General features: G+C 37.5%; 1 protein-coding gene across 3 annotated transcripts in view; it reads left to right on the forward strand.

The window, feature by feature from the left end:
- The window catches only part of LOC127423245 (cholesterol transporter ABCA5-like), a 45,288-nt gene that overhangs the window by 18,833 nt on the left and 12,414 nt on the right, over window positions 1–14,041 (forward strand). For all 3 annotated transcript variants that reach the window (XM_051667389.1, XM_051667391.1, XM_051667390.1), the window contains 18 exons: window positions 923–981; window positions 1,258–1,368; window positions 1,504–1,679; window positions 2,118–2,237; window positions 2,360–2,498; window positions 2,586–2,676; window positions 5,921–6,060; window positions 6,446–6,565; window positions 6,647–6,848; window positions 10,340–10,506; window positions 10,629–10,756; window positions 10,982–11,119; window positions 11,580–11,693; window positions 12,439–12,609; window positions 12,764–12,877; window positions 13,467–13,604; window positions 13,742–13,810; window positions 13,889–13,980. In XM_051667389.1, the coding sequence (XP_051523349.1) occupies window positions 923–981; window positions 1,258–1,368; window positions 1,504–1,679; window positions 2,118–2,237; window positions 2,360–2,498; window positions 2,586–2,676; window positions 5,921–6,060; window positions 6,446–6,565; window positions 6,647–6,848; window positions 10,340–10,506; window positions 10,629–10,756; window positions 10,982–11,119; window positions 11,580–11,693; window positions 12,439–12,609; window positions 12,764–12,877; window positions 13,467–13,604; window positions 13,742–13,810; window positions 13,889–13,980 (2,289 nt within the window). The remainder of the gene's footprint in view (window positions 1–922; window positions 982–1,257; window positions 1,369–1,503; window positions 1,680–2,117; window positions 2,238–2,359; window positions 2,499–2,585; window positions 2,677–5,920; window positions 6,061–6,445; window positions 6,566–6,646; window positions 6,849–10,339; window positions 10,507–10,628; window positions 10,757–10,981; window positions 11,120–11,579; window positions 11,694–12,438; window positions 12,610–12,763; window positions 12,878–13,466; window positions 13,605–13,741; window positions 13,811–13,888; window positions 13,981–14,041) is intronic.

A 14,041-nucleotide genomic window follows, 5' to 3' on the forward strand; every position in this document is an offset into this window, starting at 1 on the left:
AAAAAAAACGTACTTCTGCGAACTAGTCTTAGGTTTTTTTTATGTGAGATCAACAAAATGGACTTGCCTAGCCCTTGACCTAACCCTAACCCTAACCCTAACCTAAACCCTTACAGGAAGAATCTTTGGACAGCCTAGATCAATAATTCTTAAAAAAAAAAGTTGAACTTTTTATTTGGCATGGCTATAACAGAGTAATTTAAACATATGGGTGTGACCTAGATTACGTAAAAGACAATAATTCCTACACGAAAGTCCTATTTTCATAAAATTTAGTACGCATATGCGAGATATCGTTTTGAAGAAGCTTGCAAAATTCAAATCAGACAATAGGTGGCACTATAACAGTTATGAATGTTTATGCTATCACGTATTATATACGTGTGAATGGTTGTATATTCTGCAATTTTTTACACAGACACATGTTATTCATATCATATAATAGATCTGCTCATTCTGAACAACTTTGCCTCAAGAACCATAGGTGTCAATCACATTGTTTGTTAAATATTTGAGATTATTTATTTAAAAAAAAAACTATTTTTGTGAACAAGTCCAGGGTTTTCACTCAACCTCAACAAAACCAGTGAAGAACAAATCTCTGAACTTCTAGATAAATAATTATAAAAAAATGTAGAATTTTTTTATTTAGAATGGCTTTAAAGGGTAAACCTAAACATAATAGGGGATGTGGCTTATATAGACCTTGGTATTGTGGTGATTTAACTAATAAATTGATTTTAGGGAGTGGCTTGCGTGAGGGAAGATACGTTGTGAGAGCTGATGTTTGCTAAAATCTTAAAAGCCTGGAGAGATCCGGGCCATTGCTGCATTATCCTTTAGAGAAGAAGTGTCATGTAGCCAAAGAAACTATTTAATATCCATCACAAGCTTTCTGTTTTTGTTTTTCTACTCCCGTTAGGATCTGCAATATCCATAAAATCTACAAAGAGAAAGACGGCACAGTGGAGGCTTTGAGGGGTGAGACTTGCCACCTGTGTCTAGATTGTGTCACTTCTTCTCTTTTTTTAAATATATAAGCAGTATGCTACATCCTCTTGGTCAGTAATTATCCAGTTGAGGACTAAATTGCTTCTTGCATACTGCAAATAAAATGTTTGAAGTCAACATGAAAAGCAGTTTGCAACTCATTTAATTTCCACAATATGACACAATTCTATGTGAAATGGGATATTTCACAAAAAGTTTCATATAAATTTAGCTGATCGTTTTGTCTTTCCATTGGGTGATCTAAAGGTTTGACCTTTGACATCTATGAGGGTCAGATCACAGCCCTCCTGGGTCACAGTGGAGCTGGAAAATCCACCCTCATGAACATCCTGTGTGGCATCTGCCCTCCAACAGAAGGTCAGACATATGATACCTGTGAAACATGCCTGCTCTTTTTGAAAATGTTTTACATCTCTCTGCATTGGGATCTTAAACTATGCTGCTTGTGATCACCCATGTGATTGGTGTTATTGTTGTGTGTTTTACACACAGGAACAGCCACTATTTATGGCTCCCCTGTGGCGGAGATAGCAGAGGGAGAAGAGATGAAACAGCTGGTTGGTATATGCCCACAGTTCAACATCATCTTTGATGTGCTCACTGTAGAGGAACACCTGAGGATATTTGCTGCAATCAAAGGGATCCTGCCTTCTGATATTGATAGTGAGGTAGGAACTCGCTGGATGTGGAAACCATATCAGCTTACTGCATGGGTGGAACACCTCACCCCAATATGCATCAAGAGAACTGATCGGACCTCAACTCAACCCTTCAGATTTATATACATTCATTATAGCGCACAACCGAGACCAGCCACTCTTTCAGTTATTGAAAACTAATTATAACTTTACCAACTATTCAGTAAATTGTTAAGCTATGGACCAAACTGGCCAGCTCTACGATTAATCACAACTTTGAAAACGATGTTTTTGTAGGTTTGCAAACATACAAACATTTAATTGAATTTTAAAACAAAGACAAAGGTACAAGACTGTACTAAGTTGTTTGGAACATTTTGTTCCTTGTCCCAGCTGAATAACACAGATAATTTTGTATATCAAGCTAGCTTCACTGTTCTAAAATCATTTTTCTTTATTTTTCTTAAGGTTAAGAAAGTTCTGAAGGATCTGGATTTGGAAAAGATTATGGATGCCCAGGCAAAGAACCTGAGTGGAGGCCAAAAGAGGAAGCTCTCGGTGGCCATAGCAATTCTAGGAGATCCAAAGGTAAATTACTTTCTATTTATTCCTCTCACTTTGTGTTGGACAGCTTGATCCATTTGCTTATTTGCCTCCATTCAATGTAATTATTATTATTATTTTTTTCTTATGTTTTATGTATGAATCAGATACTTCTTCTGGACGAGCCTACAGCTGGTATGGACCCAGTGTCACGCCACCAAGTTTGGTCTTTATTGAAGAGCCGTAGAGCAGGCAGAGTTACTGTACTCAGCACGCATTACATGGACGAGGCAGATATACTTGCAGGTACTGTTCTCATTTTCTCCCCCATTCTATTCCATTAGTCATCTGCGTCTCAATCTTACACACCTCTCCTTGTGTTCCATCTCCCAGACCGTAAAGCCATCATCTCTCGAGGACAGCTGAAATGTGTTGGCTCCTCTTTGTACCTGAAGACCAAGTGTGGGGTTGGCTACCATCTTAGGTCAGTTCTACATCAGGCAAATTATTATTTGCTTTAAAGGGGCCATTTTCTAATCTTTTGCAGCATTTAATTTTTTCTTATTATATTTTTATATTTTTACCTGGATTTCTCCATGAAAATAGCCATAGAAGCTGGCAAGGCGTTAAAAACAAACAAGCATATGCATATTTAGGAATGTTATACATTTAAGTAAATGATTTGTACATTTTGTGTAAAATAAGTGTTTATGTTTGTCTGATGGCCCATCAGTCACTTTTATCTGGCCCTGCTACTGATTTTGATAAAATCGTGTCACAGTCTGAAACATCTGAAAACTCTCGCCGCAAAACTTAGCGGTGAGTTTAACAACACTCAGTGGCGCGTGCTGCAACAACAGTGGTCGTCAGAAGTGATCCGTGGTCCAGTTCCAGACCGGAGCATGTGTTTAGGCTTTTCTGGAAATAGTTCTGTTATACTGCTCTCGAAAACATGAACCAGCACCGTTTAGGTGAGCATATTTTATCGCATCTTATTTAATGCAATTTGCTTAGCTGTGGAGTGAAGTCAAATCTATAGACGTAAAAATATACGTCAGAGCAGTTGTTACAGAAGTGATGGTAGCTCATGTGCACACGTTTTTTCAACAAAAGATAATCAATGATGAAATCCAGACCTTCATCCAAAATCATTCTTCAGTGTCTCATCAGTTTCTGGGTCCGTAGTGCTCGTTAAAAAGTGCTAGCATGAAGCACCACTGAAACTGCATACATGCATATATCCTGATTATATGTTTGGTACTATATACAGATGTGTGTCAGCTAGGGCTGAAACGATTAGTCGACATTATCGACAACGTCGACAATAAAAAAAATTGTTATAAAAATGTTTTGTTGTCGAATAGTCGTTTGATTTCATTTAATGTAACATGAGATCACATTAAACTCTAATGATGACGCGCGAGAGCACCACTGCAGCTCGCGCCTGTCTGAGGAGATGAAGAATTGCACAGCTCACAGTCCAGATGCACTCTAAACTTTCACAGCTTCAGGTGATGTAGATCACAAATTATGAGTGAATTATAATGCAAAAATACAAAATAAGTAAATATAGAAGCACTCTCGTTGTGGAGCTGGAGCTGCCGCTCTGCTGAAGCAAAACTTGCTTGTCAAGTGTATTTAAAGGAAACACCCCAGCGTTACATCTAAATGCAGTTATATTTATTGCGTTATAGCTTTAATAAAGTTCAAATAATACGGAAGCAGATCATGTTAATAACTACAAACTTCAAAACTGGTATTTCTCTGTGCAATCAGCGCCTCTTCTATGAGTTGCGTGAATGTCCTGATCTGTCCTGATTCACACTGTTGCAGGGACGCTCGTCACTCGAGCGCACACACTTGCTGCAGCTACATTATAACATGATGGATCACGACTTATTGAATCATAATATATGTCACTGTGCATTTCTTATCGTGAAGAAAATTGGCAATATGCAGCTTTATTAATAAGAGTTTTTTTTTTTTTTTTTTTTGGTGCGTTAAAGATGGATTGAAGTGAACAGAAAGGTGAAAGAGGTAGTCTTCAGCCATTATATACACTGCAACAAAATACATTTTTGATTTGTTTTTGTTTTGGCTTGTTTTCCAATATAAATACCTAAAACTCCTTTAAAACAACATACATTTTATTTAGCAGCTATACTGCAGAAGGAAAAAATTGTTATCTGAGAATGTTAAATATAATATTAAAAATACAAATATTTTAAAATATCTAAAAATCCTTTAAAAAAAAGATGCATTCACATGAGAAGCAGCATATAAGATATTTAGACTTGCTTTTAGAGAATAGATCTTGAATAGAAGTATATTTTGTCTTAACTGCACTCGCAGAAGTATAACTAAGTGAAAAAATAAACTTATATACAAAATACACTTATATTTAAGATACATTCTCTTAATACAAGTCTAAATATCTTATATGTTGCTTGTAAAGTAAATGTATCTTGTTTTAAGGATTTTTAGACCATTTTAAATGGAAAACAACACAAAAACACTTGATAACAATAGGATTGTTTGCAGTGAATTTCTTTCCTGAATTAAATGTAAAAGTATTTTTTTCCCTTTAATTCAGTGATTGTCATTTAGAGGTATTTTTAAAAGATGATTTTGTCCTCTTTATTGTTAGTAAGCACGTTTAATACAACATTTTTAGTCAGGGCACAAGCTGAATAATTGGTTAATAGCTAATGATTAATCACAGAATAGTCAAATAATCGTTCTAATAATCATTAGATTAATCGATTATCAAAATAATCGTTAGTTGCAGCCCTAGTGTTCCTGTTCTCAATCATCATCAAATCAGTTTGTGCTCCGTTTACCAATGATTATGTGCACAAATATCTAGCTCCTGCACACATTCACAATGTGTGCATGACAAGGAAAGGCTCATTTTTCCCCTCATTGAAGAGTGAGAAAATGTCTTTAATGTAAAAAGACAGTTCTACATTATATTTGCCATTTTTTTAATGTGGGTTGATATCAAAGATTCAGACTTGGCAAATCTAAATGTTCTTCCTCAGTTTTCATAATTTGTGCACAAAAAACCTACTATGATCATTTTGTTTCAATTTTCAAAGTAAAGTTCATCAAAACCTATGTGTTAGTCGAGGGTGTGAGGTCATGTATGTTCTTCAGCCATATCTTTAACAGTTTTAAAGGTCTGGCCTTAAATTTCTTCTAATTGAATACCCCTGACTATTTTAATGTAAATAAATGCAGAGTATGGTGTTTAGTTTTGTTTTTCATGTTAACATGTTAGTTACAATAAAACTGTTAGGTAAGATAAATACAGAAAGTTTGGCCCCCGTCGAGTTTTCATCTGGATAATCTGGCCCCACTCCCATTCTTTGGAAATCTGTATCAGAATCATCCATTAATTATAATGTCATAACCATAAAGGTTTCTAAATTACTCTTTATTTTTAGCTTAATTTCCATAAATTTATTGGACAGGCTGGGTGGAAGCTTTGTGTGGTGAATGATACAGTATCTTTTTGATAGATTGAGCATTACTGTTTCAAAATAGCAGTGAAAATCATATTTTCAACTAGTGTATTCCCTTTAAGAATACAAGGCTTGTCTTTGTTTGTTTACTCCCCAAAAGACTAGCATGCAAAATTCTGAAATAGAAGCATCTTTATCTATCGCTTGTTTCTCCTTGTCCATTTCTGCTGCTCCATTAAATCTTTTGCTCTGAATCTTCTGTAGGATGTCAGTGGCTGAATGCTGTGAGGTGGAGCACATCACATCGCTGGTCAAGCAGCATGTTTCCAAGGCACAGTTGTCAAGGCAGCAAGAGGCTGTGCTCACATTCACGTTGCCTTTCGAGAGCATGGACACTTTCCCAGGTCTTGCTTCTATTTGCCCTCATGTCACCATCTGCCATGCACTACACTGCCATATGTCCTGCAGGGCAACAGATTGTGTCACCAAGACTTCTGGTGGTGTTTTATTGGGGCTGTTTTTATTTTTTAATTGTGTACAATGATTTATTATGATTTATTATTATCCTGATATATGAAGTGTTTGCAGAGAAATCTTTCTTGTAACTGATGGTAAAACTAATCATATATTTTTACTTTAAATGTGAACAAAGTAAAAAAGGGGCTGATTTTCATTCAATAGCAAAATTAGAATGGATTAAAAATGCTAAGGTTGGTGGTGGTGGGTTTTAATGGTTAGTTGGTTTATGTGTGGTTAATCTCTTATCACCTCTCTCATGCTGCACTCCAGGGCTTTTTGCAGAGCTTGACTGTCGGCCTGACCTGGGTATAATTAATTATGGGGTCTCCATGACAACATTAGAGGATGTATTCTTGCGTCTGGAGGCAGAAGCAGAGGTGGATCAGGCCGGTAAGAGAACCAAGTTTCTGAACCAGTTTAAAGCATCTCAGTTCCAGTTATATCGTACACTATCCATACTTTTTTTTGCAGACTACAGTGTGTTTAACCAGGAGAAGGTGGAAGAAGGTGGCGAAGCTTCCTCTCTGGATGATACAGACCAGAGGCTGTTGATGTTCTCAGACAACAGGCAGGATGCAGTAACTGGACGTGCCCTCTGGTGGCAGCAGTTCAGAACGGTGGCCTGGCTGCACATACTCAACCTGCAGAGAGAAAGGAAACCCATCATATACAAGTAAGGGGACAGTCACAAGTGCAAGCTGATCGTTTTTTACCTTGCACAAGTACATGCACACACTACACACTCTGTGACTTTGACAGCTTATTAGGTGTACTCTAAATTAATGTAGTAATTTGCTTCGTTGTTTGGCATCCATAAACAGCCAACAGTTTGGCTAATGAACTATATTACTTGGTGGAAGAATTGTTGTTGTTTTTAACAATTTTATCAACATTATTATTATTATTATTAAAAAATATAATACACAAAATAATAATAGATAATTCTTTATTAAATCCTTGTGTCATTAGCCATTAGGGGCCATATGTTAAAGTGATTTTACCACTGCTAAAGGGAAGGGAATCATAAATCATTTTATTTATTTTTTTCTCCCAATTTGGAATGCCCAATTCCCAATGTGCTTTTAAGTCCTCATGGTCGCGTAGTGATTCGCATCAGTCCGGGTGGCGGAGGACGAATCCCAGTTGCCTCCGCGTCTGAGACCGTCAACCCGCGCATCTTATCACGTGGCTTGCTGAGCGCGTTGCCACGGAGAAATAGTGCGTGTGGAAGCTTCACGCCATCCACTGCGGCAACCACGCTCAACACACCACACGCCCCACCGAGAACGAACCACATTATAGCGACCACGAGGAGGTTACCCCATGTGACTCTACCCTCCCTAGCAACCGGGCCAATTTGGTTGCTTAGGAGACCTGGCTGGAGTCACTCAGCACGCCCTGGTATTCGATCTAGCGAGCTAGCGAACTCTAGGGGTGGTAGCCAGCGTATTTTAGCACTGAGCTACTCGGGCCCCCAATCGTAAAGAATTTAACTATTCCAGTTCTGATTCAAATTCCTCTTAACGATCAAGGTTCTGATTCCTCTTAACAATTCTTTCAGTACTTTCGAGGACGAATTATTTGGAAATAAGAAGTGCAATTCTTATTGCATTTACTGCCCTCAGCAGCCTACAGATAATATATAACAAATAAGAAATGCATTTAATACCATTCTTTTAAAGGTTATGCATACTTTTTAGAAGCATAAATGCAATCCAATACTTGATCCTAACCATACAGTATATTACATAAAAATTCTAAACAAACAAGCAATGTGATTAACATTTAGAATATTATTATTATTATTATATTGTTCTATTGATTACAACAAAATTCACGTGCACATTGCCATATGAACAACCAGTTAGTAACTGCACTGCCCGATTGAAGTCTCACAGGTCTAAAGTACAACATTAATTAAACACAGTAACAGTTCTGGAGACAGTTTAGACCGTGTTTTGTAGCCTAATGTTGTACTTCACGCTCGAGAGATTTCAACAGCTCTTAAAGGGATAGTTCACCCAAAAATGCAAATTCTCTCATAATTTACTCACCCTCATGCCATCCCATATGTATATGACTTCCTTTCTTCAGCAGAACACATTTGAAGAAAAATAGAAAAATATCTCAGCTCAGTAGGTCCTTATAATGGAAGTGATTTTTGATGCTCCAAAAAGCACAATCAGCATGAATGTCATCCATACAACTCCAGTGCTTAAATGAATGTCTTATAAAGCGATACGATCACTTTTGTTGCGAAAAAGATCAATATTTAAGTATTTTTTAACTAGAAATAATCACTTCAGTTAAGCAGCGGTATGCGTGTTCACGAGAGGGCTGAGGTCACGTGGTCTCTCATGACGTATTGGCGTTGGCATGTTCACGTGAGAAGTGACTCATGTGTGACACACCCGGAAGAGCAGCGCCGTTTTCAACGGAGTAGGAGGAACGCTATACAGACCGAACGCCGTAAACAAATTGAAGCAAATTTAAACAAAGATTTCAGAAGATTTTGATTTAAGAGGAGAAAAGTAGATACAAGTTTTTGCACAGCCATATTTATATGAAACTGAGTACTCTGACCAGGAGCACTGGGAGATGGAGGAGGCTGGACCAACAAGCCTCAGAGAGCTCAGGAGACATGGTGGTGCACATGTATGCAATGCCAACAGAGGTAGAGAGTGTCTGCTGCAACGGATGGAACGTTGCCTTGCCCTCTCTGAAAATACCTTGTGACCTCAGCCCTCTCATGAACGTGCATACTGCTGCTTACCGGACGCGTTGATTTGTAGTTTAACATTACTTAAATATTGATCTTTTTCACACCAAAAGCAATCGTATCGCTTTATAAGACATTCAGTTAACCATTGTCCTATGATGAAGTTAATGCTGACTGTCTGTGCTTTTTTAAGCATCAAAAATCATGTTACCATCCACATCCATTATAAGGACCTATTGAGCTGAGATATGTTTCTGTTTTTCTTCAAATATGTTCTGCTGAAGAAAGGAAGTCATATACATCTGGGATGGCATGAGGGTGAGTAAATGAGAGAATTGTCATTTTTGGGTGAACTATCCCTTTAATTAATTTCGAGTTGGACGTTCATAACTTGCACATCAGTATTAGATTAATTCAGTAACCACTTTGACTGATGTATAATGTTTTTGATTAACTTAAAAGAGCCAGCTTAGAGTCATTCATTCGGGAAACGGACAACACTGGGTGCGCTGTGTGTTTGACACTGTAGATTAAGTAGGGGGCAGCGCTTCCACTGAAATGTGCTGCAGGGAACATTGTCAGAGTTTTTAGTACAGTGTTTGGTCCACGTCGCCGAAAGAATGCGCAAAAAGCGTTAACGGAACCACAAGTCATGAAAATCAAATCAGTTACATTTTTTTACAGTTACAAGTCAATTTCGACACCTGGCAAAATAAATAAGAATGGATTTACTGTATGGAGAATGGAGACTTCACCTGCAAATGGTGAGCCAGGCGTGGGAGAAATACGGGCAAGCTGCCATATCTCTTTGCATCACCCGAGAAATTCTCACCTACTGTCTTCTGAACCAGTGTTTAAAACAAAACCGCACGAGAGACCCAGTGTGTGCATGATAGAGACTGAACCTCAGCCAGAGAAAATACTAGTTTTGATATTTTTAAACTTTAGCAAGTTAAAGTGTCTAATAATGCATTGGCGATGTACAGTTTAGTTTATCTTGCCAATAAAGCTTGATATGTATTGAATCTGCCCATTTGATCCTGTAATTATTAGTCCACTGGAAAATGCCAGAAGATTTTGCGCAATTTTTAGTTACAGCATGTCCACTCATTTTATGGCATGTATACATATACTTGTATCAAAGATTTATACCTGTAAAAATGTGTCTAACTCTATCTGAACATTTGAATGTGTTCTTATTTAAATAATTAAAATAAACTGATAACTAACCAATATCTTGCAAGTACTTTGAGACAAAGTATAAAGTAAATATTTATATGATTATGTTTTAATGTTTGTTTTAATGTACCTTTACCATGATTAATCACGATTAATCACAGAAAACTCTGCGATTTAATTAGTTAAAATCTTTTAATTGATTCACAGCACTACTTTCTTTTAATGGATTAATTAATTTGAACTTTTTCTTCCCCTCTTTTCCCCAGTTTGATGCTGTTCCTGGTTTTTTTGTCTTCAATGCTGATTTTGTCTGTGGCAACAGGAAACATTCAGATTCACTCTCCTGAAAGACTGTTTTCACCCATATACCTGCTGCACCGCAATGAAGCTCCACGCAAATACACCACAAGCCTGCTTGTGCAAAACTCCACTGGTCAGTGACTTTATTTTATTGCAAAGCCCATCTGGTGGCACAAGGTTGATGGTGGTGTTTAAACTGATGGATCAAAACGTTATTCTTGATGTAGCTGATCTTTAATGTGTGTTTTGTTATAGATTCTGATCTGTCAGGGTTCATCCAGAATCTGGAGTCTCAGGACATTGAAGTGGAAATGATGAAGAAGCCAGACTACATGTCTGCAGCACCTGTGAGTGCTGCCATCAATGTAACAGGATCCAGTAAGGTGAGAGAGAGACTTCCAGCCATCATCATTCTTTTATCACTGGTACAGTTATGTCCTCCCAACGCTTAATCCATAGTTGAGTTTTAAGAACGACTGCTATTTTTAAGTTAACTCTATATATAAAGCTAGGATAGCAGAATGTATTTTACAATCAAAAAATGTACACACCATCTTAAACGTTACCCATCTTCTGTCTCTCTCTCTTTCTCTTTTTGCAATGAATAGGATTTGTCCTACGTCTTAGCATTTAACAGTACTACTGTGCACTCCCTGCCCATGGCTCTCAATGTGCTCAGTAACGCCCTCCTGAAGGGTTTGAACGGCACAGGACGCATTAAAACATGGACCAAACCTTTTGACTATGTAAGTGCACTGCATCAACACACTGAAGTCACTACTGTACATGTTTACATTATCATGGAAAACCTGGAAATTGTGTTTTCCAGGCCTGGAAAAGTCACTGAAATACATTTGTCTAGTTATGCTCTGCTCTAAAATATTTATCGGTAATCGGCTAAATGTTGCTCTTGGGTAGAGTAAAACTTGATCACAAGCCATAGTGGTGTTGATTTGTTAGCAAACCATTCTTTTGAGTTGGTTCTTTTTTTAGTGAATCGGTCAAATTGGTTCACAAATCAGTTTGAAAGATTCATTAGCGAATCTGTCAGAATGTGAATTAATTTTAGAAATCCTTATTCATTAATCGCAAACCACCAGAAAGGTCATAGGTTTCCCACAATTTTTTACCAATTAATGTCTGTGTTTATTACTGTTGATGTTTCTTGCAAGTGTTTATTGTTACTATATTCTGTTTGCATTTTAGCAAATCCCAGATAAGACATCCTACGCTATGGTTTACATTGAGGCAGTAATTCTGGGGATGCTGGCTGCTGGGATGCCAGCATACTTTGCCATGGACCACACGAGAGACAGAGAAGTACTACATCAAGCACCATACTTGCAGTGATCAGAAAACTCAATTAATTAATCTGACATTTGGTGTATAGAATTCATACAGCGATGGTGTGGTTAAAAGGATACCTTAGTTCACCCAAAAATGAAAATTCTCTCATCATTTACTCATGCCATCCCAGATGTGTATGACTTTTTTTGTTCTGTTGAACACAAATAAAGGTTTTTAGAAGAACATTTGAGCTCTGTAGGTTCATACAATGCAAGTGAATGGGTACCTCAATTTTAAAGCTCCTAAAAGCACATAAAGGCAGCATAAAAGTAATCCATAAGACTCCAGTGGTTAAATCTCTGTCTTCAGAAGCTATAAAATAGGTGTGGGTGAGAAACAGATCAATCTTTAAGTCCTTTTTTGCACGAAGAATGTGAAAGTGGAGATTGATAGTAAAAAAGGCTTAAATATTGATCTATTTCTCACCCACACCTATCATATTCTTCTGAAGACATGGATTAAACCACTGGAGTCATATGGATTACTTTAAAGTTCAAAAAGCACAAAGTTAGCATAAAAGTTTTCATACCCATTCACTTGCATTATAAGGACCTACAGAGCTGAGCAGAGTAAATGAGGAGAGAATTTTAATTTTTTTGGTGAACTATTCCTTTAAATCACCTTAATCATGACATGAGGGTGCAAAACTGGCTTCATCAGAAACAATGTATCTATGTTAATGAATGTAACGACTTTATCTTTACTGTATTTGAATCAGCTGAAGTGTCGGTCGACTCTAAGGATCTCTGGTCTGATTCCATCTGCATACTGGTGTGGTCAGGCAGCCATTGATGTCCCTTTCTATTATCTTATCTTAACCTGTATGACCAGCACCCTTTTTGCTTTCCATTCTACAAACCTGTTGACCTCGAGTAACATCATGTCTGTGGTAAGAAAACACATCACACACTCTTTTACAATCTGCGTGACTGATCCTGTGCTCACACACAAGCACAGTCAAGACATGCTGTATATTTTAGCCTGTTTAAGCCTGAAGGTAGAGGCATTTATGCCATAGCTCACAATCTTTTCTCCAATTTCAGGCTCTGTGTTTGATTGGCTTCTCTCCAGCCATGATCCTCTTCACCTACTGTGTGTCCTTCATGTTTGTCAGAGTCCAGAGTAACAGAGACTTCTTCTCAGTGGTATCCATGATGGTGAGTCCTAGCGAGCCTTCCCCACAGCCAAGAAAATAACTTTAGTCTTTAAAAAAAAAAAAAGAAGTCCTTAGGGGGTTTTCACACTTGGTTTTTTTAGGGATCTGAAAGCAGTTCGCAAGAATTTGGTTTCACATGTGAACATGTAAAATGAACTCGGACGCCATTTAACGTGAATCAAGTGAACAAACCGGGCAGTCAGCAGTGTGGTTCACTTACAACATGCATTATGAACACAAAGTGCGACAGGTTCACGTTATTTTCACATTCGTGTAATATTGCAAAGAATAAAAATAGAAAGAAAAATGTATCTAATAAATAATGAATATAATATTTTAGTGGTCCAAGTTCTAAAATAGTGTAAATGGAAAGTAAATTGAGACTTGATCATAACTTATATGGAACAAAATGAATGTACAGGTACAATGTTAAGGCAAAAAAATAAATGGGTTCTTTGTCATTCGGTTCACTTTTTGGGTGACATAAAAAGGTCTGATTTGAAGAGGAATCAAGTGTGAAAACCTTAAATTCAACAGTTTCCATTGGAGGATATCAAAGTAATTTTTTTTCTTTGTTTGTTCCTCCATAGTTGTGCGTGGTTTCTGCATCTTTAGTCCAGTTATCTCTTGTGAATGAAAGCGCTGGGCTATATCGTATCCTACACATTGCACTGTGTTTCTTCAGTCCACTCTATCCTCTTATGGGTTGCCTTAATTGCATTACCACGGTAACACTACTACTATTCAGTGTTTATAAGCATACATTAGATGAAATGTACTCAGTCAGTTTGAGGTGGAATTTACGATAATTCTAGATTATATGTTGTGGAATCTGGTTTGCTGCATTGTGTCCTTCTCTTTTTAGGCCACCTTCCTTCAGTCCAGTCATGAGGAGGAGTTCCTGTGGAAGAGTCTCTTCATCTCTGTTGTGGCTGTGAGTTAAATATCACTATTTACTCGAGGTCTGTTAAGATGTGTTTGTTTTCACTGAATGTTTGTGTTGTCTTTTCAGCCGTATATCCAGTGTATCCTGCTGCTCTTCATTCTGAGATGGTCGGAGAAGAGATATGGAGGGCAGACCATGAAAAACGACCAACTTTGCAGGTCTGACTCAAGAGACACTTCATACTCTTAGATCTGATGTTAAAGCAACGTAACTTTGTAC

The sequence above is a fragment of the Myxocyprinus asiaticus genome, chromosome 32 (genome assembly GCF_019703515.2).
Source record: "Myxocyprinus asiaticus isolate MX2 ecotype Aquarium Trade chromosome 32, UBuf_Myxa_2, whole genome shotgun sequence".
In the NCBI taxonomy this organism is placed as follows: domain Eukaryota; kingdom Metazoa; phylum Chordata; class Actinopteri; order Cypriniformes; family Catostomidae; genus Myxocyprinus; species Myxocyprinus asiaticus.